The sequence below is a fragment of the Hypanus sabinus genome, chromosome 21, assembly GCF_030144855.1.
Source record: "Hypanus sabinus isolate sHypSab1 chromosome 21, sHypSab1.hap1, whole genome shotgun sequence".
Classification (NCBI taxonomy): Eukaryota; Metazoa; Chordata; class Chondrichthyes; order Myliobatiformes; family Dasyatidae; genus Hypanus; species Hypanus sabinus.
This window is the reverse complement of record NC_082726.1, coordinates 17843887-17868933: the sequence shown is the minus strand read 5'-3', so window position 1 is coordinate 17868933 and position 25047 is coordinate 17843887. Positions and strand designations below refer to the sequence as shown.

The window sequence follows — 25047 nt, the reverse complement described above, 5'->3', positions numbered from 1 at the left end:
TTTACATTTATTTCAATCTATTCCAATTTTCATTTCTAAAACCTTTTTTGATTCCTTCGACTCTATTATTTTGTCCTATCTGTGGAAGAGTAAGCGTTCTAGAATTAATAAAGTTTATCTTCAAAAATCTGAAAAAGAGGGTGGCATGGCCTTACCTAATTTTTGTCTATACTACTGGGCAGCTAACATTTGTTGTCTTATCTTCTGGTCTTTTATTCATAGCCAGTCTGATCGCCCTAATTGGGTAGCAATGGAGCTGAATTCCACTAAAGATCTATCTATTTCTGCACTTCTTGGTTCTGCACTCCCTACTGGTCTGTCCAGACTAATTGTTAATCCTCTTGTTAGACATACTTTGCGAATATGGGCCCAGTTTAGGAAATTTTATGGTTTTTATGGTTTTTCCCTTTCTAGTCCTATTTTACATAATCATCTTTTTTCTACCTACTATGTATGATTCCACATTTTATGATTGGTATAGAAAGGGCATTAAGTATTTTGAAGATCTTTTTATCGATAATTGCTTCGCACTCTTTCAACAGCTCTCTGCTAAGTTCAATCTATCTAATGCCCATTTCTTTAGATATCTCCAAATTAGACATTTTATCAATCCTTTATTTCCCAACTTCCCTGAAATGCCCGAGAAAAATGCTATGGACTTATTTCTTTCTATTAATCCATTGGGTAAAGGCTGAATATCTTTTATTCGTAATAAATTAGTATCTTTACGGTGTGCCCCTGTGGATAAAATTAGAAGGGCTTGGGAGCATGACTTAAATATCCCTTTATCTGATGAGGTTTGGGACTCGATTCTCAAATCGGTTAATTCAACTTCTCTTTGTGCTCGCCACTGTCTTTTACAGTTTAAGATTGTTCATAGGGCCCATATGTCCAAATCTAAACTACCTCAATTTTATCCTAATATTAGTCCTCTTTGTGATAAATGCAAAAGTGGCGAGGCTTCTCTTATTCATATGTATTGGACCTGTCCTAGTCTAGAGAAATTTTGGAGAGATGTTTTTATAATCTTATCCTGTATTCCCACTTAGAACCTAACCCTTTAATTGCTCTGTTTGGTTTCTTGGGTGAGACAGAGATACGCTTGAGTTCGACTAAATGTCAAATATTATCTTTTGCTTCTCTCCTGGCTAGACATCTAATTCTTCTTAGATGGAGGGATGTTGCCCCACCCACACGTTCAATGGCTTAACAATATCATGTCCTGTTTAGACCTTGAAAAAATTCATTATTCTATTCTTAATTCGGATATAAAGTTTCATAAGATCTGGGGACCTTTTATTGAATATTTTCATAACTTTCCTTTTAATTAAGTTTTTTTTCAATCCCTTGCTTTCAGCTTTTTTTTTGGTAGTAGGCATTATTATCTTCTGTTTTCAATTGGGGTTTCAATGTTCTGATTTATATTTTCTATATTTTGTTTTGTTTTGGTTGGTCTGGAGTTTTTTTTGTGGGGTTGGGGGTGGGCACTAACTTTACATGACTTCAACTTGGGTGCTTTTTCAATTATTTTATTTTGTATTATATTACTATTGTATGTTTATCTTGCACTGTACTAATTTCCTATTTTGTTTTTGGGGTTTTTTTTGTTTGTAGTGTTTTTTATTTGATTTTTTAATGCATTTTCTACAACTGTGCAAGGGGCATGGAATAAGATATTGAGTAAAGTATATGAAATGGGAAAGGGGTAGGCCATTGGCAGAGCCAAGGTGCCCTACAATTGACAACAACTTGTTCACTTGGTAATTATCAACGAGAAACACCATGGACAACTATCCCTTAGACGCTACCTACATCAATGCAAAAACTATGTGCTTGTTAACATCTTATAAATGAACAATCCTATAAAGCCTCATCTAATGGTGGCCATTATCACAGATTCAGCTTTTTCTATACAACCCTGAGAAACATTTAAGAGCAGAACCAAAACAAAAACCTATGCCATTGATGAGGCACACCAAGTTGTTTCTAAGCAGCCTACATACAGGCATCTTTATTCAACAATGTGAAAGACTTCAATTGTACAGCATATTTACAAAAAAGAAGTTATGTCTATTTGGCCAAATACCTGTTGAAGAGTCATTGAGCTGATGTATTGACTCCAGAGTTTAGAATCATAGAATCTTACAGCATAGAAACGGGGGCCATTCAATTGAACTGGAACACGCTGACCAAAATGCCCATCCAAGGTAATCCCATTTGCTTGTGTTTGGCCCATATCTTTCCAAACTTTTCCTATCCATGTACCTGTATGACCTGCCTCAACTACTTCCTCTGACAACTCATCCCATGTACATACTGTTAGGGAGTATTCTGGAGTGATGTGAATACAGCAAATTCACACAAGAACCAGTCTTCAGCTATTATTGTAAATGGCAAGCAATAAAGTGAAGTTAAATTGGCCCAATGGTAACAATGAGACAATTACTTATTCATCAGTCAGATGTTAAGACAATAGTGTTGTGTTAATTGTGCTGCATCAACTATAGGAATAAGTAATTCGTACTTTCATAAATAAGCTCAGGGAAGTATCTCAGCCAAGGAATTTGAACATTCAGAGGTGTCTCCCACTGTTGGTTTTGCAATTCAAAGAAAGTTATGGCAACCCAAAGTATTGAAGTAAACAATGTCACTGTGAAACTATATTGAATCACTTGTCACCATTGATCTTAAGGGTATAAAAATTCGATACACTTTCAGTTTGTGACACTCATGGACAACAATGTGTCCTAAGAATGCCAGCTTGTTGTGCTGAATAAAGACTTCTATATCACCTGCTTCAGTATCTCTCAGAGTGACTTTGATAATAGTCAGAACACAGACCATCCCCTGTGTGTAGAAGAAAGTTTCCCCTCAAACTCCTATTTAATCTTCCCCATTTCACCTTAAAATCAATTTCCCCTAGTCCTGATGAAGAGTCTTGGCCTGAAACATCAGCTCTTTATTCCTCTCCTTAGATGTTGTCTGACCAGCTGAGTTACTCAGCGTTTTGTGTGCGTCCCTCTAGTTCTTCATTTCTTAACCCTTTTTCTCCATGGTTGGGGAATCAAAAAGATTGAGGAATCAAGAATTAGAGGGAATAATTCTTTAGGTGAGAGAAAAAACTCTCAAAAACCTTGCATTCACTCTATCTATATCCCTCATGATTTTCATCACCTCTGTAAGATCACCTTTCAAGTCTTTCTTTGAGTAAAAAATGTCCCAGCCTTGCTCAACCTCTCCTTATAATTCAGTCCCTCAAGTCCTGAAAACATCCCCTTTTTTTGAACTTTTTCCAGTTTAAAACATCTTTCCTATAGCAAGGTGCCCAAGAGCAGCATCACCTGTATCTTATACAACTGTAACATAATCTTGCAACATCTATACTCTGTGCCCTGACTGATAAAGGACAGCCTGCCAAAAGCCTTCACTATCATTTCCGCTTTCACGAACCCACGTGCCTATATTCCAAGGTCCCTCTGTTCTACAACATTCCCCAGAGTCCTGACATTTATTGTGAAAGTCCTACCTTGCTTACCAAACCACAACACTTTACACTTATCTGAATTAGGCCATTCCTTGGCCCAGCTGATTAAGATTTGTATTTTTTGATATCTTTCTTCACTGTCAACAATACTACCTATTGTTGTGTTATCTGGAAAATAGTTGGTTCCTAGCATGCTGAATGTCTTAGATTCACAGCACCTACTATTTCTTGTTTCAATTAGTACCCATCAGCCTCTTCCAATTAGAAGAGACAGAAGTAACAATCAACATTGACTTCAGGCAAATTGCACTCACCCACAGCAGGTCCATTAATGTTAGCTTCTGATTCTACCAAAATGTTACAACCCTTATTGAAAAACAAGTACAAGAGCTTAATACCAGAGAAAACACTTTGACAATGAAGTCCTGGACATGCAGTCTGGCACAAATAACCCCATACAGAACTCAGGTTCTACAGAAGTACAGTTAAAGGAAAACTCATGAAATAAGAAGTTTCATTCATTATGTGCCATGTTGTATGATGTGGGCGATCATGGTCTTAATCAAGATTGTCCTTGGCAAATGTTTCTACAGAAGTGGTTTGCCATTGCCTTCTTCTGGGCAAGTACCACTGAAATTATACCTGACCAATAAAAATAGACATGTTCAAAGATAGTCAATGCATCCTGAGGTTTCTGCTGATTCTCAAGGAGAACATGTTTGGTTGATTTTTCTTAGCATTTCATCTATCATCCGAGTTATGTTTTCTCCATAAAAGAAATGAGGATGTACATTTATGATTCCACAACGGTCAGCTCTATTTTGAGTTCATTTGATTAAAGCTACTATCTGTGTAGTTAAAGAGCAAACACGAGGAAATCTGCAGATGCTGGAAATTCAAACAACACACACAAAATGCTGGTGGAACACAGCAGGCCAGGCAACATCTATAAGGAGAAGCGCTGTCGACGTTTCGGACCGAGACCCTTCCTCAGGACACTCCTGACGAAGGGTCTCGGCCCCAAAACGTTGACAGCGCTTCTCCTTATAGATGCTGCCTGGCCTGCTGTGTTCCATCAGCATTTTGTTTGTGTTATCTGTGTAGTTTGCAGCTTTGGATAAGTTGGATTGCAAGGTTAAAATCTATCTTATTGTACCAGTGCACTGTTTTTAACAGTGGAGTAGAAGCTGTTTGCAGACAAGGAGCAGCTATCATCCATAGCACCAAAGTGCCAAATAATAGGCAGCACAAAGAATTGGCCGATCACTTCCCAACATGTGTTTCCCCTGGGGACTCCAGTTCCCTCCCACCGTCCAAAGGCATACCAGTTAGTTAGTTAAGAAGGTTCAGTCGTTAGGTATTAATGCTGGAGTAATAAAATGGATTCAACAGTGGCTAGATGGGAGATGCCAGAGAGTAGTGGTGGATAATTGTTTATCGGGATGGAGGTCGGTGACTAGCGGGGTGCCTCAGGGATCTGTTTTGGGCCCAATGTTGTTTGTAATATACATAAATGATCTGGATGATGGGGTGGTAAATTGGATTAGTAAGTATGCCGATGATACTAAGGTAGGAGGTGTTGTGGATAATGAGGTGGATTTTCAAAGCTTGCAGGGAGATTTATGCCGGTTAGAAGAATGGGCTGAACGTTGGCAGATGGAGTTTAATGCTGAGAAGTGTGAGGTTCTACATTTTGGCAGGAATAATCCAAATAGAACATACAGAGTAAATGGTAGGGCATTGAGGAATGCAGAGGAACAGAGAGATCTAGGAATAACTGTGTATAGTTCCCTGAAAGTGGAGTCTCACGTAGATAGGGTGGTGAAGAGGGCTTTTGGAACGCTGGCCTTTATAAATCAAAGCATTGAGTACAGAAGTTGGGATGTAATGCTAAAGTTGTACAAGGCATTGGTAAGGCCAAATTTGGAATATTGTGTGCAGTTCTGGTCACCGAATTATAGGAAAGATATCAATAAATTAGAGAGAGTGCAGAGACGATTTACTAGGATGTTACCTGGGTTTCAGCAATTAAGTTACAGAGAAAGGTTGAACAAGTTAGGTCTCTATTCATTGGAGCGTAGAAGGTTGAGGGGGGATTTGATCGAGGTATTTAAAATTTTGAGAGGGATAGATAGAGTTGACGTGAACAGGCTGTTTCCATTGAGAGTAGGGGAGATTCAAACTAGAGGACATGATTTGAGAGTTAGGGGGCAGAAGTTTAAGGGAAACACGAGGGGGTATTTCTTTACTCAAAGAGTGATAGCTGTGTGGAATGAGCTTCCTGTAGAAGTAGTAGAGGCCAGTTCAGTTGTGTCATTTAAGGTAAAATTGGATAGGTATATGGACAGGAAAGGAGTGGAGGATTATGGGCTGAGTGCGGGTAGGTGGGACTAGGTGAGATTAAGGGTTCGGCACGGACTAGGAGGGCCAAAATGGCCTGTTTCCGTGCTGTGATTGTTATATGGTTATAGTTAGTTGGTTAATTGGTTATTGAAAATTGTTTTGTGACTGGGCCATGGTTGAATAGGTGGATTGCTAGGCTGTGCTGCTTGTTAGACCGGACAGACCTGTTCCAAGCTGTGTCTAAAAACAAATAAACTAGGCTAAAAAAAAAAGTCAATCACACTTCAATGGCATCACCATCAACAACTTCCACCACTGGCACTAAAGAGGTCAACATTAGCAAAGCCTTTACAGTAACAACTATATTGATATGGTAGCTATTAAAAAAAATCACCTGACCTCTAGAAACTTCTCCAAATCTACAATATTCCTCATGACTAATCAATTGCCCTTAAGTGTTCAGCCATGAAATTTAACATTAAATTGAGGCAAATGATGCTGTAAAAATGAAGTCTGGCCAGTGTAGGTTTTTAAAAATAGCAAATGTGCATCATATTACTACTTTTCAGGCATCTCAGTTCAGAATGTTTCCACTCCAGTTCTGAAGTGGTTGAGGAGTCAATGTGGGACCTGCAGAATTTACTACATGTAGGGCAGGAGGTGCTTGGTGCAAATGAAACTGGTTTATTATTGTCACATGTACTGAGGTACACTGAAAAGCTTGCCTTGCAACCTGTTCATACAGCTCAAATCATCATACAGTGCATAGAGGTAGTAAAAGATAAAACAGTAACAGAATGCAGAATAAAGTGTAACAGCTACAGAAGTGCGGCGTAGGTAGACAATAAGGTGCAAGATCTTAATGAGCTGGATTACGAGGTTAAAATCTATCTTATTGTACCAGTGCACTGTTTTTTAACAGTGGAGTAGAAGCTGTTCTTGAACCTGGCGGTATGTGCTTACAGATCTAATATGAGGAGGGAGAGGAATGATGTCTGGATTGGATGGGGTCTTAGATATCCTGGCAGCTTTACAAAGGCAAAAAGAAATACAGTCCAAGAAAGACTGTTTTCCATGATATGTTGACTGTATCCTCAACTCTCGGCAGTTTCTTGCAGTCACAAACACAACAGTTGCCATACCAAGCCATGATGCATCCACAGAAATGGTGCATCAATAAAAATTGGTAAGGGTCAACAGGATATGCCAAATTTTAGCCTCCTGGTGAGCTTTCTCAGCCATGGCATTTACTTGGTTGGACCAGGACAGACTATTGATGATGTTCATCCAAAGAACTTGAAACCCACAAAGCTCTCAACCCGAGTATCACTGACGTAGACAAGAGCACGTGCACCAACCTCTTCCCCTCCATAGCCTTCCTGAAATCAACAACCAAATCTTTTGTTTTGCTGACTTTGAAGGAACAGCTGTTATCACAAAACCATTTTACTAAACTGTCTATCTTCTTCCTGTATTCTGACCTATCATTATTTGAGATACGGTCCACTACAGTGCTATCATCTGCAAATGTGTACATGAAGTTAGAGCAGAATCTGACCACACTATCAGCAAATAGAGTACGGGGGCCGAGGACGCAACCTTGTGGAGCACCAGTGTTGAGAATATTCTAGAGATGAGTATAGGGCCAGGGAGTAGCAAGGCCATTTGGGACACTCAGGAGGTAGCGCAGTCCTTCTGGTCATTTACCTTGGACCTTAGTATACCTGATGCATGGCTTCAAAGCTCTCAGCACTAATCCAAATGTCCTTTCTTCCTTTGAGTGAACATTGACTAGGGCTTTCCACAAGTCAATGGAGTTGTTTTGTTATATTTCAAGGTAGTTTTGGATCTTCTCGCACTATTTCTTCAGTCCAGTCAGTAACCAGTTACATGACAGAACTTGGAATTAAGTGCATGCCATGGAAGTTAGATATCAAGCATGCTAATGAGGAAAAAAAATGCTTTTCCCAGAGAAAAGTGAATCTGCAGAATTCTTTGTCCAGAGAAAAAGTAGAGGCTACCTTAATAAATATATTTAAGACCCACTCAGATAATTTTTTTTTTAGCAGGGGAATTAAGGATTTTGGGGAAAAGGCAGGTAGGTGGAGCTGAGTCCACAGGCAAACCAGTCATGATCATATTGACAGGCCAGATGGCGTGCTCATATTCTGACTTCTTATATTCTAATAATGTAGCCTGCCCAACTGAGTTAGCTGAGTGTATGTACAACCACATTAGTATGAATAAGGACACTGACGCTGGTTCATTCCTACCAATCCATTTGGCAAATTTTATGGAGATAGAATGAAGCAGTGGTGGAATCCCCTTACTGGTTGGAGGTGCCTGCTGAATATAGTACAAACCTTATCTCTATGTTGTTAATAAATGCACTTGAAATTTTTGTGTTTTTCAAGGAAGCATCCTTGATCAACTCCTTTTAAGTGCTTCATCAATGAATCCCATGTTATTTTCTCCATAAAAGTAGATCACAAGTCTTGTGTCAGGCTTGAGGTCTTGAACTTCAAATCATCCCTTTCCTCAGACAGCTGAAAGCTAGCGCAGAGACTGGTGCAATGAAGAATTTTACCACTGACACTTTCTTTTGCTGAAAAGTGGCTTATGAATTCAGAGAAATAATCCTACTTTCCAGAGTTTCATTGGAGAGAGATGTTGCAGAAGAGAGAGTTTGGTAGAGGAGTTTTTAGGATGTTGAATGTAAGGCCCATTTTCTGCTATGCCCCAGTGAATCATTCATAGAGTTGGAACTTGGGATCTAAATGCAAATACATTCAAACACTGTGTGCATACTGCAGCTCAGATACTGAAGTTGGAGTGGCCTTGGTTCAGGAGTGATCATATTTCCATTTGTCCCATGGATTGATTCCAATCCATTTGCACACTCACAATTTACCAAGCAATACAGCAATGGAGTAAAATGAGCATCCATGATTTCATATCTCCATGTTACCATGCCATGCAGTTCTCCAAAGTTTTACATTGAATGAAACAGTTATCTACCCCAATGAAGATCAGTTGCTTGTGTTGTTTATCTAACAGAGGAGTGGTTGCAGTCTGGTGCGCACTGTCTGAAAAGGTGGTGCAAGCATGGATTCCCACAACATTTAAGAAACATCTGGGTGAGCATCTGAACCACTGAGGCTTAGTAGGATATCCAGCAAATGCTGGTATGGTATTAATAGATAGGTATCAGATAATCAGGTGACAGTAGTGGGCCGAAGGGTCCATTTTTATGACACCGCGAGTGCCTGTGCAAATTATACTTCAATCAAAGGGATAAGAAGAGGGAAAACTACATCTAAAAAGCATTTGTCAAGGCTTCTCCATTAACCAACACTAGCACAAAGCAAAATCCATACAGCCATACTGTTAACGGCATCTGAGTGCAATACAATTACTGAAGTAATTGAATTCAAACATAATGGACAAAGGGACAGAAAATCCTCAATCACAAGAACAAAAATAATTAGCTTTTTAGTATTCCCCAAATACTTAATTTTGTTTCTACAAACACATAAACTTTAATGAAGATAAAAAAAAATTAAAATTGCTGGGGGGAAAGTAACAGGCTGTACTTTCAGAAAGAGAAAGTTATATTTCAGATAGGAGACCCTTAATAACTGTTCTGATGAAGAGTCGATGTGGAGTGTTAAATCCTTTTCTTTTACTGTAGAGTTGCCTGACCATTGAGTGTTTCCAGCTTGTTTTTGTTGCAGATTTCCAGCACCTGCAGTTTTTTTTCTGATTTAGGTTTTACTGTTTTCTGGACAAACTTGACCAGGAATTGACCTGCAGCTTGGACATTCATAACTCATTCTCCCGTAGTAAATGGAGACACAAGAGGCTGCAAATGCTGGAATATGGAAAAACACACTAAAAGTTGGAAAATCTCAAGATAGGAAGCAGAGCAAACACGCATTCACCTTTCTTCTATGTGTACAATATTGTGTGTGTGGGAGTGTGGGGGGAGGAGGAATACAATTTTTGTTTATATACATTATTTAAAAAGAATCTGAGATTTTTTAATACTTGTTATTGGCAAAATAAAATAATAAGGTAAATATCGCAATCTTGGGTAACTCCATATCATTTATTCTTAATGTCAAGATGCGTACCTCTGCTTCCACAGGATCATCTGAGTTTTCCTCTTCAGTGTCTAGCAGGTCAATGGTCAAAGACACTTGATCTCGGCTGTGTATGAAAGTAAGCTGGGAGCAAAAGAACGAAAAGAAAATTGGAATGGTTTGAGTACACAGAATTTCTGCATTTACAGTAATATATTTCATCTTACAAAACACTTCTGACAAAGGGTTATTCTTTATCATAATAATAGGAACATACATAAGTCTCTCCCTTGTTCCCCAATACATTGTCCCATCCAAAACTATACTGTATTGGAAGGACACTTTTCCTTAAAACGTATCATGAAACCGAAAGGAGTGAATATTAAAGAAAAAAGACAAATTACTAGGCTAGGAAAAAGAAAACTTCAATAGGACAACAAATGTCTGTACAAATTAACTAACATATCAGAATACAAGAAATAGAAGAAGGTATCAACTGCTCTCCTATGTAATAAGACCATGGTTGATGATTTACCTCAGCACCACTTACAGTCCTAACCTTGCAGCTCTTGATTCTCTTAACATCCATGAAACCTTTGTCCTGAATATACCTAATGACTGAGGCGCCATTGTCCTAAATGAGAATTCTCTACATGAAATGGCTGTGAAAAAAATTCCTTTCCATCTTGTCCAGAAAGACAAACTCCTTACTTTAGAATTACAGAGAGCCCAACAGCTAAAACATCATTATCAGCATCTATTCTGTCAAGTCCTCTAATTTTGTACAGTGCCTATAAAAAGTATTCACTCACCCCAGAAATTTTCATGTTTTAGTATTTTACAACATTGAATCACAGAGGATTTAATTTGGCTTTTTTGACACTGATCAGCAGAAAAAGACTTTTGTGTAAAAGTGAAAACAGATCTCCGCAAAGTGATTTAAATTAATTACAAATATAAAACACAAAATAATTGATTGCATAAGCATTCACCCACTCAAATCATCACTGGTGCAGCCAATTGATTTTAGAAGTCACATAATCTGTTTTTGGAGACCTGTGTGCAGTCAAGTGTTTCCATTGATTGCAGTAACAATACACCTGTATACGGAAGGTCCAACTGCTGGTGAACCAATATCCAGGCAAATATTACAACATGAAGACAAAAGAACACTCCAAGCAACATCATAAAAAAGTTATTGAAAAGCACAAGTCAGGAGATGGAGACTAGAAAATTTCCAAGTCACTTAATATCCCTCGGAATACAGTTAAGTCAATCATCAAGAAATGGAAATAATATGGCAAAGCTATATATCTGCTTAGAGCTGGCCTTCCTCTAAAATTGAATGACCGTTCAAGAAGGGGACTAGTGAGGGAGGCCACCAAGAGACCTATCCGGAGAAGTTACAAGCTTCTGAGATGGGAGAGACTGTGCATTATTGCCCTGGTGCAAACTATTGTTTGCAACTATTGCAAACTATTGCCCTGGTGTTTCACCAAACGCAGCTTTATGGGAGAGTGGCAAAGAGAAAGCCACTGTTGAAAAAAAAACTCACTGAAATCTTGGCTAGAGTTTGCCAGAAGGCATGTGGGAGATTCTGAACTCAGCTGGAAGAAGGTTCTATGGTGTGATTAAACCAAAATTGAGCTTTTTGGCCATCAGACTAAATGCTATGTTTGGCGTAAGCCAAATGCTGCATTTCATCAAAAACATACCATTCCTATTGTGAAGTGTGGTATTGGCTGCATCATGCTGTGGGGGGGGGGGGGGGGGAATGCTTCAGTGCAGCAGGCCCTGGAAGGCTTGTGAAGGTAGAGGGTAAAATGAATGCAGCAAAATACAGGGAAATCCTGGAGTAAAACCTGATGTAGTCTGCAAGAGATCTGCGACTTGGGAGACTTGTTTTCCAGCAAGATAATAACCCCAAGCTCAAAGCCAAAGCTACACAGAGATAGCTTAAAAACAACAAGGTTAATGTCCTGGAGTGGCCAAGTCAGAGTCTAGACCTCAATCCAACTGAGAATTTATGGCTAGACTTGAAGGGCTGTTCACAAATGATGCCCATGCAATCTGACAAAGAGTATCCACTCAGACTCAAGGCTGTAATTGCTGCCAAAGGTGCACCTACTAAATATTGACTTCAGTGTACTTATGCAATCAATTATTTCGTGTTTTATATCTGTAATTTAGATCACTTTGTAGAGATCTGTTTTCACTTTGACACAATAGAGTTTTTTCCTGTTGATCAGTGTCAAAAAAGCCAAATTAAATCCACCATGATTCAACATTGTAAAACAATAAAACAAGAAAGCTTCCGGGGGGGGGGGGGGGGGGGGGGGGGCGGAGTGAATACTTCTTATAGGCACTGTATGTTTCACCCCTCATTCTTTTAAAATCAAAAAAGTATTAGTCTTCCTACTTAATGTCTCCTTGTTCAACAAATCCATCATCTCTAGAGTAGATCTGGTGAATCTTTACTGCACTTTCTATCACTAATGCATCTTCTCATTACTAGGAAGATTGTACCTATACATAACACTGTAGATGCTGTCCCATAAGGACTTGATAAAAATGGAAGCAAAACCCCTTTATTTTTGTTTTTCATTAATAACTAAAACACTCAATCTCCTAATTGCTTGCTGTAACCACGTTAACTTTCTGTGATTCGTATATACAGACATCCAAGACCCAATGAACACAATACCTCCATTCTTTCAAAAGATTCTCAGCTTGTTTTTCTTTCGCTAAGTGCATGAAATTTTGTTTACTATAGTCATTCTCCATTCCTTGCCCATTCACTTAATCTGTCAATATTTCCCCGAAGCCTATCTGTATCCACTCCACTACCCACACAATCACCCATTATTTTATCACGAGCAAATTGAATATATTACACCTGGTCTGTTCATTCACATCACTAGTTATGAGTTGGATAGAAACTCAGCACCTGACCTTGCACAAATATGTCAACCCAAAAATAACCTATGTAAGTCCTACTCTCTGTTTTTCTGTCCATTAACTAATCCTCACTCTGCACCCATATATAATATCCAATCCCATGTGCTGTAGGTTGACTTAATCATCTTTTGTGTGAAAACTCACTGAAGTCCCTTTGAAAATCCAAATTTATCAGATCCACTGGTTTCCCTCACATTGATTCTGCAAGTACAACTTCAGAAAAAACTGAATAATTTGTCAAATGTTTTTTCCTAAATCTATGGGATTATTTTCTAATCCTATTTAATCTTACTATTAGCATGTCCTCAATTGTAGATTCCAGCATCTTCCTATTACTGATGGCAGACTAATTGGTCTAAATATCCTGCTTCCTTTCAAGCAGCGACAGCCAGCCTAGAATCCTTGGAATTTTGTTTTGATGACATCTAACTTGTCCACTCGCTTCATAGCATCTTTTGCTTGGGTGACATCAGCCCATCACACATTTTCCTCCCACTAGTTCCACCCCTCCTCTCCCTTCCTCGGCAACCCCACCCCCGCCCACACTGTTCCTTTGGCTCTTTCCACCTCTCTCATTTGATTCCGTTTCACCTTCCATTATCTGCAGCCCTCTGTGACCGCCACCTAGCAACCCCAAGTATCTGTCAGTATTTCAACTCCTTCCCCCTAACTGGATCCATCCATCACTTGCCAACTGACCTGTCCACTGACCTTCCACTGACCTGTCCACTGAACTTCCACTGACCTGTCCACTGGCCTTCCACTGACCTGTCTTGGTCTCTCTTTCAGTCCAGATGAAAGACCTTGACCTAAAACGTCGGCTGGTCATTTCCCTCTATAGCTGTGCTGAGTTCTTTCAGCATCTTGCATAGCATCTTTCCATCATCTATTTTTATTATAAAGTTGAAGATCTGGCAGAATTGTTAAGTGGATGATCCAGCTCAGCTACCTCCCACACTATCATAGCAGCCAGCTAATTAATTCAACTAGATGGTTTTGCCCAGGTGGTTTTGAGACACATCACAACACAGTGGTTTCAGCAATTGTTTTGGACCCCAGCAATATTGCCAAGACTAATATTTCAGAACTCACCATACCTCTAACCAAACAGTTTCAATAAAATTTTTAATACTGGGAACTAATTGACAAAGTTATGTCAAGGAATTGGGGAGCTTTCTAAATTGTGAACCCCTAATCCATTCAGATGCTACTCTCTCCATTTCTAGTCACGCCTCCTGAAAGGTAATTTTAAAGTGGTGGATCAGTTGTCAGAGAGGGATCAGCATCTGAACACTTACCTTGAAACAGTTCTCATCTGACATGAGCTGCTCAGCCTTGCGCTGGTAATTGCTTTCTATAGCAGTTCGGGAGGAAGTGGTTGCCAAGGGCCCCCCAGTGGCACAGTTACCACTCTCCGTTAGATATAGGTCAGTCACCTGTATACAGATTTCGTCACTCACAATATGCTGCAGCTATAAAGAGCAAAAACAAAAAAGAAGCAGGGAATAGGTTTGTGATTCAAACAAGTTTCTACATTTCAAACTGCTTTGGAAATTCAACAGCTAGTTGGGCAAGTATGCTAGAGTGCCTATTTCAATGCATCAACCTAAGCAATTGTTTGTAAGAGACACAATGAAACCCCAGTCCAAGCACTAAGGATGGTTCAACTGTTTACACTTGGAACTTCCCACTCAAAACTGCTAAATGCAGTGAGGCTATTGTTAGGGAAGATCCGAGCACAAGCCAGTAAAAATAAAGCAGGAAGGCAGTCGGCTCACAACCTTCCAGTGCTAGACGTATCAGCTTGTGAACGAGAGGAAGAGTATACAATCTTAGGCGCACACGCACACACACACACCTAGCATGCCTGAGACATTTGCACAGAACTGTATTTATCAATGTGGAGTGGAGCATGAGTTTTTGTAAATCTGGTGGGAGCAAAAGGTGTTGGGAATGGCAAGGCTAGAGTGCTGTGGGAAGGGATTTGGACAGCCAGCAGAGAAGGAGTGCCAGGGGTAGGGGTAACACAGGTGCAGACACACCCAGCCCTGAAACACCAGGCAAGGTGATTTGATTGCAGACAATTGGTTTATTGATCACTAGGTCTCTCTGGTGCTTCCCACTCTCTATTCCCCTGTTCCCAACTATGAATCCCCTCTCCCTAGCCCCTTCCCACTCAGTCCACAATACAGAACCATATTAGAATCAGGTTTATCATCACTCACGTCATGAAGTCTGTTATTTTTTGCGGCAGCAGTACAGTGCAATACATAAAATTACTACAGTACTGTGAAAATGTCTTAGGCAATCATTACTACATATATGTGCCTAAGACTTTTGCACAGTACTATACCTTTTGAAGAAAAACATACAATAAATTATTCACAATTCTATTTCCAGCCACAGATGAACACATAACTGCTAATGCAGAAAAAAAATCTAATTTTGACCAAAAATGTAATAGATTTTTATTGTAAAAGTTATTTATAACTTGCCAATGAGTACCATTTAAAAGTACTATAAGATGTCCCAAAAATCATACCCTCACAAATGCTTGCAGTATAATCAACATTAAACTATCCATGTTCACTAAAATCCATGATCACATATTCCCATCTAAAGATGAATAAAAATGGTACAATATAAACAGACTTTAACTCTGCTGTTGAACAATAAAAGGCACTAACCACCTAAATTCTAAAGAAAATAAGGAAATAAAGCCACACTCATTGGTGGACAGTCAGGTAATTAGTTCTTCTTAAAACTAATTTTAAAGTATTTCTCTGTTACAATGTAAGTCAAGTTGTCTGTTCCCAGTTTTCTGATAGGGTTGAATCAATAGCTTCCACCACAACTTGACCCTGATAAGGAACCAGACTAGAATGCAAAACAAAACCTGGTATACACATGAGAAATACAGACATTATGGTTGAGAAAGAATCCCTCTCGCCACTAATGCTTATCCACCTAGTGACCTTATGCCACGCCCTAGCATGCACTACAGCAAGGTATGGTGCAGTAAGCTCACTGATTTTCACATTCCCTTAAGTAATAACCATATTTTCTAACATTGCTGGCAGCCATAAAAGCAGCATCAGAAAATATGTATTTAAATTCTTCTATATTAAACCATATTTTGCTTAATTATCTATATTTTGGACACCACATGATGGGGGAAAAATAAATATTTTGTGCATTAGTGCAATTCTATTCTTCTGACAAATGTATTTCTTCACATTTACCTGTGCTGGCCTTCATCTAAAATCACTTTCCAAGCATTGATCAGTATTGATTGCTTCTCTCTCATCAAGTCCCCACAACCTACCAATATGCATTCAGACACAAAAAGAGCGATTTTGTGCTTTTGATTCCAGGGGTCAAAACAAATCAAATTAATGAGCAGCAATGGGCTGAGTGTGGATCCTTGTGGATCAGCACTAGGCATTCCATCTATTTTAAATAACTATCCTTTATTCCCATGAAGCGTTTTTGAAGCGAGTTAGCACTCTATTCTGGTTCTTGTCCTGCACTCTTCATTCTCTGACAGTCATTAATTATGGGACACTTTAATGAAAGCCTTTTGAAAATATAATTACATTTACTGCGTTAACACCATTGCTCTTCAAAGTATTCAACAAGATTTTTGTATCAAAACATTTCCTTGGGAAAATTACAATTATTGTCCACTGCTACTTTTTATTCCTAGACATTTTTCTATTCTTCTCTTGGTCTCTATTATTTGTTCTAAATAATAGAATCCCTGGTATTAAGCTAACAGCTTAAAGTTCCTGGGAAAATGCTATGTCCCTTCTAAGTATAGCAGTTGTAGTACAATAACTCGAGTTGAGTATGATGTTCTCCTAAGGGGTTATTGGTTGGTCTTCAGGGAGCAATAGAGGCTGATCCAAGACTTATATATCCAGGATTTTAGGAGGTCGCCTGTGCATGACTTTGTTTAACACGAGGAGGCTGATACACGAGCAGCCACCACACAGTCCATAACAGATCAGGGTCAGGGTCCAGTGGCATGGGATGCGAGACCTCTGGGGATCCTTCACTGCTATTGTGATGTGTCATCACCTTCCATCACCTCTACCACTGAGATCTTGGTCGGCTCTCTCTTTGTCTAGAATTTCCCCCTTGAACTTACTACCATGGGTGACCCTACCAGCACCTAAGTGCCAGATGGCTAAACTCTAGACGGATCACTCTCGGGATCTCAGTAACTCACAAGCCTCAACAAAATGCTGATCCTTGGAAAACCCAATTCTAAATATAAAGGTCATGTTCAACATCTTCCAGTTCCCAGGCACATTTTTTTCCAGCTGATTATTAAATCTATTTAGTAATGCCTCTGCTATTAATTTCCTGGTTCATTTTTAATGCATCTGAGCAATCCCTCTAGAGCAGAGATTTTATTCTACTTTTCATAGTTTATTTATGCTATCTGGTTTGAATGTTGGTTCTCTTGTGAGGGACAGTACATCACAGCATTGTTAATACAAGTTTGGGACCATTAAGTTCAAATCCCACTGTAGCAGTTAGGGAACTTTAAATTAATCCAGAATAAAGTATTTCAGTAACAACAACCATAACACAGCTGGACTATTATTTAAAAAAAATTCAACAAGTGGTCTTTACTAGGCAAAAAGTGGTGTCCTTATTAGATCTAGCCTTTATACAACTCTACACTCACAATAAAGTTACTGATTTTTAAATGTCTTCCTATGTGTCTTAGTGAGGCAATCAGTTCAGATAAGGGTGGGTATTAAATGTTGAATTTGCTGTGAATCCTCATAGCAATTAATTTTCCCCATCCCCAGACCCTACACCCACACTCTACTTCTGCTTGATGTTCACGCCCATCCACCATTCCTACCCCTTACACCCCCCACCACAATTTTCAATTTATTTTTCCATCCAATCAGCTCCACTAGGTAACTGTTACAACAGCCATAATGCACAAGTCTACTTTGCATCTGAAACTGTTCCCAGTAAATAAAAAAATAAAACAACTGTTTATCTTCATGAACACAAATTGGCATCTGCTAAACTGGAGTATTTACAGAGGTCAGACACACACATAACATTCAGATCAAGGCTTTGGCAGGAACAGAGGTATTCCTGTCCTAGTCTAACCTAAGATGTCATTTCAAAAAACAGCACCAGAGCTGGTACTGGCATGCCCCGATGTCCCTCACCAATTTTAATAGACTCACCATAGAAAGCATCCATTCAGATGCAATCAGAATTAGAATCAGGTTTATCACTGGCATATGTCGCGAAATACTTTGTGGTACAGCAGCAATACAATGTAATACATAAAAAATTACTACAAGGTACAATAAGAAATATAAAAAAAATGTAGTGTAAAAAGAGTTCATAAACCATTCAGAGATCTGATGGCAAAGGGGAAGAAGTTGTTCCTGAAACAGTCAGCCTGTCTTCAGGCTCCTGTCTCTCCTCCCTGATTGTATAGCAAAGAGAAGAACGCATGCCTTTGATAGTGAGGATTCTTAAGGATGGATGTTGCCTTCTTGAGGCTCCACCTATTAAGATGCCCTCGATGGAGCCCAATGCACATGATGGACCTGGTTGAGTTTACAACCTACTGCAGCTTTTTCCTGATCCTGTGCTTTGGTGCCTCCGTACTAGATGGGTGGTGGAGGGAGACTTGGAAGAGACCTTACTGGTAATTTCTTTACACAGAGTAGAGTACCTAGAATAAGCTGCCAGAGGAAGTAGGTGAGGCAGGTATAATCACAACACTTAAGAGGCATTTGAATATGTATATGAAGTGGAAGGGCTTGGATGGTTATGGGCTGAATGCAAGCATCTGGGATTAGCAGAGAACTTGCTGTGGTCAGAATGGACCAGTTGGTCCGAAGAGCCTGTTTCCAAGCTTAATTAGTCTTTGATTACTCTCCCCCCGCCCCCCACCAATCAGGTAGAATATACAAATGCCTGAAAGCACATACCACCAAGTTCAAGAACAGCTTCTATCCTGCGGTTATAAGCTACTGAACAAAAACTCACTGACTTGTACCTCACAACTTGCCTTGTTTTGGCCTTACTCCTGACTGTCAGTCTGCACTGCATCTTCTCTACAAATGTAACATTTGTCTCTGCATCATGTTATTGCTTTTTCCTTGTACTACCGCGATAAACTAATGAAATGCAATGATCTGTACAGATGCATGCAAAACAAGCTTTACACTGTACCTTGGTACCTGTGGTAATGATAAACCAATTTACCAGTTTCTAATTGGCGATGTCTTACCTGCCTGACTATACTCTGGATGAGTTTGTCCATTGTAAAAGCAATGAACGCATGAATTGTAAACATTTCCCGAAGGGTGTCCTCATACTGGGAGGAATCCATGTTTCCATCTAGAAGATTCCGTACCATATCAAGGAAAGCTGGGTAATAGTCTTCCACATCAATATCCACTGCAATTTGACAAAGAAGCAAGTTACAGTATCATTCCCAAAGCAGTTCCCACCAGACCAGAACATTTGAGCTCTCACACATAAAGCTGTAGCAACTTGATGCAATATGCAGTCAAAAGATTTGAATACTAAAATCTACACTGGCACACTGAGGGAATGCCAGAGAGTCTTTCAAATGAGATATTATATTCCCATCTGCTTTCTTACCTGGCTTATAAAATGCCATGGATATATGGTGGAGAAAAACAGGAGAGCTATCCCCAGTGTTCAGACCAATATTCATTCCTTAATCAATGTCTCTAATAAAGATAATTTAGCAGCTCATAAAACGTTATTGTTTTCAGAAATTTTGGAGTATTTAAATTAGCTGCCAGATTTCCTACTTACACCAGTGACTATGCTTTAAAAAGTACTTCTGTGGATGTAACACACACAAAATGCTGAAGGAACTCAGCAGGCCAAGCAGCAGCTAGGAAAATAGTACAGTCAACTCACTGGAGGAGCTCAGCAGGCCGGGCAGCATCTGTAGAAATGAACGGTCAATGTTTCGGGCTGAGACCCTTTGTCAGGTCTTGGCATGAAACATTGACTGTTCATTTCCACGGATGCTGCCCAACCTGCTGACCTCTTCCTGCATGTTGTGTGTTGCTTTGAGCCCCAGCATCTGCAGAATTTCTCTTGTTTCTGTCAATGTAATTTAGGATGAACCAGGAGATGACTGAATCCAGTTTTCTAATTGTAGAGGACTCTCTCACCACCACTGCCACAGCTAAAGCTCAGCCCCTCACACCCATCTGAAACACTTAAAAAACCTCACTCTCACATGCCTCTTTCCCTGCCTCAAGTGATTGAAAACTGCACCCATGATTGGGATCCACTGATTGAAAAATTGGTGGAATCAGAGTCAAAAGTTCTTTCCCCAAATGCAATTGGATACATACTTAAAAGAGAAAAGAATGTAGAGTCAGGAAATATTCCAAGGCACTTCATTTAATATATAATTCTTGCAGCAGAATAGATGTAAAACAGCAAAGAGATGTTTACAGTTTACAAGTATATCATTGAGCTGATTGAAAAAGGAAATTTAACAGAATAAAATTAAAAACTCACTACTGCACCTAAATTAATATCATCATCACTGTGAATTAACAGAACAAATAGACAAGAGATCACTTTAATGTCTGAGCTGAGAGATGGCAATTTTCACAATGCATTATTTGGTACTAAAATTAAGCAATAAACACAAGTATATGCTCTTGTCATGCAGCAATGGGTATGAATACAGTAACTTTCTGACTCAGAGCTGAAAGGACAACCAATAGGTTCTCACCAATCTGACAACAATTTGTTCCCAATGCACATCAGAAACTCACTGGCTTAAATTTTCGTTTTTATTCTGCAGGTGCCTCATTAAGTGACACCACTTAATAGTCAAAGTATGGAAATAAGATAACATGCAAAAGAAAACCAAAAATGAATTGCAGTTTAGAACTGACTTCAACTAGGCCGTGTGTCACTAATATGGGCAATTTGAATGGAGAATGCTGTGGTTCATGTATGTTCAATGAATCAGGATACATACTCAGCATCACCAGTGCCAAACACGTTCAATGAAGTGCCTTAATTTTATGGGTGTTGTCTCATAATGCCGCGTACTGGCTTTCCCGATGATATGTAATATGAAGCACAAAGTTATATCCCGCATGGATGTGCTTCTTAAATCTCATCGGAAACAAACTGAGCAGACATTCCATCAGACTAGATGTGAATCAATAAGCTGCTATCTCTCACAGCAAGGTAAACACCTTGGTAAAAAGAATCAATTGCGATTGGGCTAATTTAATACAATCAAGGCAGCTTAGCCATTGTTACGCTAATGAATAAGTCACCCTTTCCAGTGATAATCAGACAACTCACTTGACATGAAAATCTTTTGTAATTTCTAATCACTATTCACAAAGCAAACATTGAACAACTATGTCAGGTGACTGTGTTTTACTGTGTTTCATAGTATTTTAAGTTGTTACACTAAATATGATCGTTTTTGGTACAGCCATGTTGAGCACAGAACTGTAACACATAATAGAATAAATGAGTATGATCCTGCTTGCTATCATTTTTCAAGAGTAAGAACTGAAAAATACTGAAGATTTTTTAAACTTGTTTATGACTTTGTGTATCTCACTCTTATAGTGTATAGTTTTTAAAAATAGTTAAAAGAGCACTAGGTAACAATCTGTCAATAGATAACATAACTTGAGAGATTTTAGTTAGCAGAAAATGTTTCTTTTCCCTTAAAAAAATAATATGGTCCTTCTGATCATGTAAAGATTTAATTCAGAACACTCTTTTGGGGGTCACTGGATTTAATATAAGTTTAATTTTATTTGTCACACATACATTGAAACATACAATGGAATGCAGCACTTTGCGTCAATAACTATCACAGACCTAAATGTGCAAGGAGAAGCCATCGTAGCATGCCCACAACTTACTAAACCTCACCCACACATCTTTGGAATATGGGAGGAAACTGGAGCACCCAGAGGAAACCCACACGGTTATGGGGAGAACATGCAACTCCTTACAGACATCAATGGGAATTGAACCCCAAAATCACAGCTATTGCTGTAAAGCATTTCGCTAACCACTATATTACCATTTCACCCAAGGAGTCTAACAGACATTTAGGAAGATCATCCTTACATAGATTTTAAAATGTGGGGCTTGTTATCACATGGAGTTGTTGAGATGACTAGCACAGATATACTTCAGAGAATATATATAACACAAAGGATCAGAAGAATGCACTTGATGAAGTTAAATAAGGTAGTAGGAAAAGACTCAGGGGAAGCTTAAATATCTGTATAAACGCATATGGCTCAGTAGCCTGTTAGTAGTCTACCCTTAGGTAATCCTTCAAAATCTCCCAGTTCACTGACTGATAGGCAACTAAAAGTTTCCAATATATAGGTGTGAAATATTTCCCATGCAAACATTGTGCTTACAGTTTAGTCTTTGAGTAAATTGGGTTTCACGGTTATATCAAACAATATTAACCTTAGTACCTTTATTTCATTTTAAATGTGCAGGAGTTTCCTTAGTTGCAAGACTCCTTTAGGCCACTGAGTGTCATGTCATCTCCACTAAGGAGCTAGGAACAGTGCAGGAGATTTATAAGAATATTGCCAGCACTCAAGGGGATGTATTATGGAGACATATTGAACAGGTTGTGGCCATTGTGAATGAGGGGTGATTTCATAGAAGTGTATTAAAATTGGAAAGAGCATAGATAGGTTGAATACAGTCTTTTCACCAGGGTCGGGGAATAAAGAACTAGACAGAATAAGTATAAGTGAGAGGGGAGCAACTTAAATAGGAACCTGAAAGGCCACCCTTTTCACCTAGAGGGTGGTAAGTAGATGGAATGAGCCACCGGAGGAAGTGGTTGTGGGAGGTACATTACTACATTTAGAAGACATTTGGTCAGGTACATGGTTTAGAGCAGGGGTTCCCAACCAGAGGTCCATGGACCCCTCAGTTAATGGAATGAGTCCATGGCATAAAAAAAATTGGGATTCCCTTGTTTAAAGGGATATGGGTCAAACACAGGCAAGTGGAACTAGCTTAGATGGGAATCTTGGACAGTGTGAACCAGTTGGTCAGAAGGGTCTGTTTCCATATTGTATGGCTCCAGCTTTAAAACTACAATTCTTTTTCACTGCAACAACCCAATCACAATGTACCATCTGAAAGGTTCCACTAAAGTATCAAGAGGAGGTATAAGAAACAGCAGATGCAGGGATCTGAAGCATAAAAATACAAGCTGCTGGAGGAACTCACAAAGTCAGGTAGCATCTGTGGACAGTCCACATTTTGGGTTGACACATTCTGTCGAGGAATAGCTTCTTGAAGTTTTCAGTAAAAGTGAAATAGTACAATCAAGTCAAAGTTAAAAACTGGTTATAATAAGTTGACCTCAGCCATCAACCTGCATTCCCACATCTATATATGAAATTGCTAAGTGACTTCCGGTATGGCGCAGATACAGCCAGCAGCATAATCAGTAAGGGCTCCCAGATGGTCTTATTTCCCCCTAAATAAGAAATGGTTATTTAAATAGAAAAGTGGGTCCTGAAGCATGAAAGGGGGAAACAAAAGAAAGACAAGAGGAAAATCACAACAAAACCCAAAGACAAGCGATAAAATACCGAATGATGGTGAGGACACTAATGTCGGTGCTAACAACCAAGCTGAACATGAGGATATGGAGGCTGTTCATGCAAACGTCATGGCCGAAATACAAGCACTTCATTTGGATTTGAAAAAAGAACTGAGTGATTCCGTGGGTTTTCTAAAAAAGGAACTGGTAGATTTCAGAGAAGAAATTAACCAGAAGTTGAATGCTACTGTTGGTGATTTAAAAGAAATAATGGGCAGAGTTGAAGAGACGAAGCAAAGGGTGGCAGAAGTGGAGGATTGGAAGGCCAAGGCTGGGGAGATTCTCTCCCGCGCCTTGGAACTTCAGGAGATTATTCAAGATCGACTAACAAACCTGGAGGCGCATTCACACAGGAATAACGTATGTATCCATGGGATTTCCAAGGGGCCGAAGGAGATGATATACAGGAATTTCTGAAATTGCCAAGTGAACTTGTAAAAAGATCCTATCGACAAATTCCTACCCAAATTGCAACATTGCAGATCCTGAAACACTAAGCCTCTTCTGCAATGCAAAGTGTCTCACCAACTGACTCTGCATTTCAGAAGGTCAGCAACGCACCTATTCCATCAATCTCCAGCTTCCCCCTTGGTTCTTTCGCAGGGTCTTGGCCATCCTCTTGGCTTTTCCCAAGCACCACCCACCCTATTCCAAATCCCAGAACCACCTGTTCCTGGCACAGACTTAAGCAAATCATTATTCATTAATAATTTTGTTACCATTGTCAACAACTCAAGTACAATATTTGGGAGGTCAGCCAGTAACTCAGTTAAGCTGAATACGAAAATAAAGTAATGACAGTCATTGTTTTCAAATGAGGAGGGAACACTCAGTTCCCAGTGTATACTCACTTGGTTCCTTTAGTCGAAGCTGAATGGCAGGACTATCATTTTTGTCTCGCTTTCCTGTCAGCATTTCACGGTCCCTTTCTCTGCATTCTTCCTCAATCTGCTTCTCTGCTTGGTTGTAGATCTTCAAGAGTCGAGAGCAAAGGATCTGGTGAAGCCTGATGAAGATGTACCAGTTATTGTTCACAAAGAATAGGTTGTACACATCGTCCATGCCACGCAATTTTTGTGCTCCAGTATTGTTGAACATTAATTTTGGCTTGGGTGGGCTACCAGCGATGCCATTGTGCTTTTTGGTTGCCCCCGTACTCTCGTCAATGTCCATCTCTTCATCTTCTTCATCTTCTTTCTCATCTTCTACATCTGACAGCTCAACTCGCTGAGCGAACAAAAGGTCTGGGATGAAATGATAAATTATTTGTTTGATTTTGTACTTATCTTCCTTCTGTATCCCAGCCTGCCGCTTGACATGATGGATAATGAGGGAGGCTGCATCCTCCATGATCTGCTTGTCCTCATAAACAAAGGTTAAGTGAGAGCCGGATGGTACATGTGCATGGTCTTCAGATGCCTGTTCTTGTCGCTAAACATGCACAAAGAAAAAGGAGCATTAGGCATAAATATAGAAAACAATAAAACCTTTCAATAAATAATGTTTAA

At 39.4% G+C, this 25047-nt stretch overlaps 1 protein-coding gene across 3 annotated transcripts in view; it reads right to left on the bottom strand.

The window, feature by feature from the left end:
• Window positions 1–25047, bottom strand: part of sin3aa (SIN3 transcription regulator family member Aa) — a 134548-nt gene that overhangs the window by 12562 nt on the left and 96939 nt on the right. For all 3 annotated transcript variants that reach the window (XM_059946067.1, XM_059946066.1, XM_059946068.1), the window contains 4 exons: window positions 24391–24970; window positions 19148–19317; window positions 14166–14339; window positions 9961–10053 (listed from right to left, as the gene is read on the bottom strand). In XM_059946067.1, coding sequence (XP_059802050.1) covers window positions 9961–10053; window positions 14166–14339; window positions 19148–19317; window positions 24391–24970 — 1017 coding nt within the window. The remainder of the gene's footprint in view (window positions 1–9960; window positions 10054–14165; window positions 14340–19147; window positions 19318–24390; window positions 24971–25047) is intronic.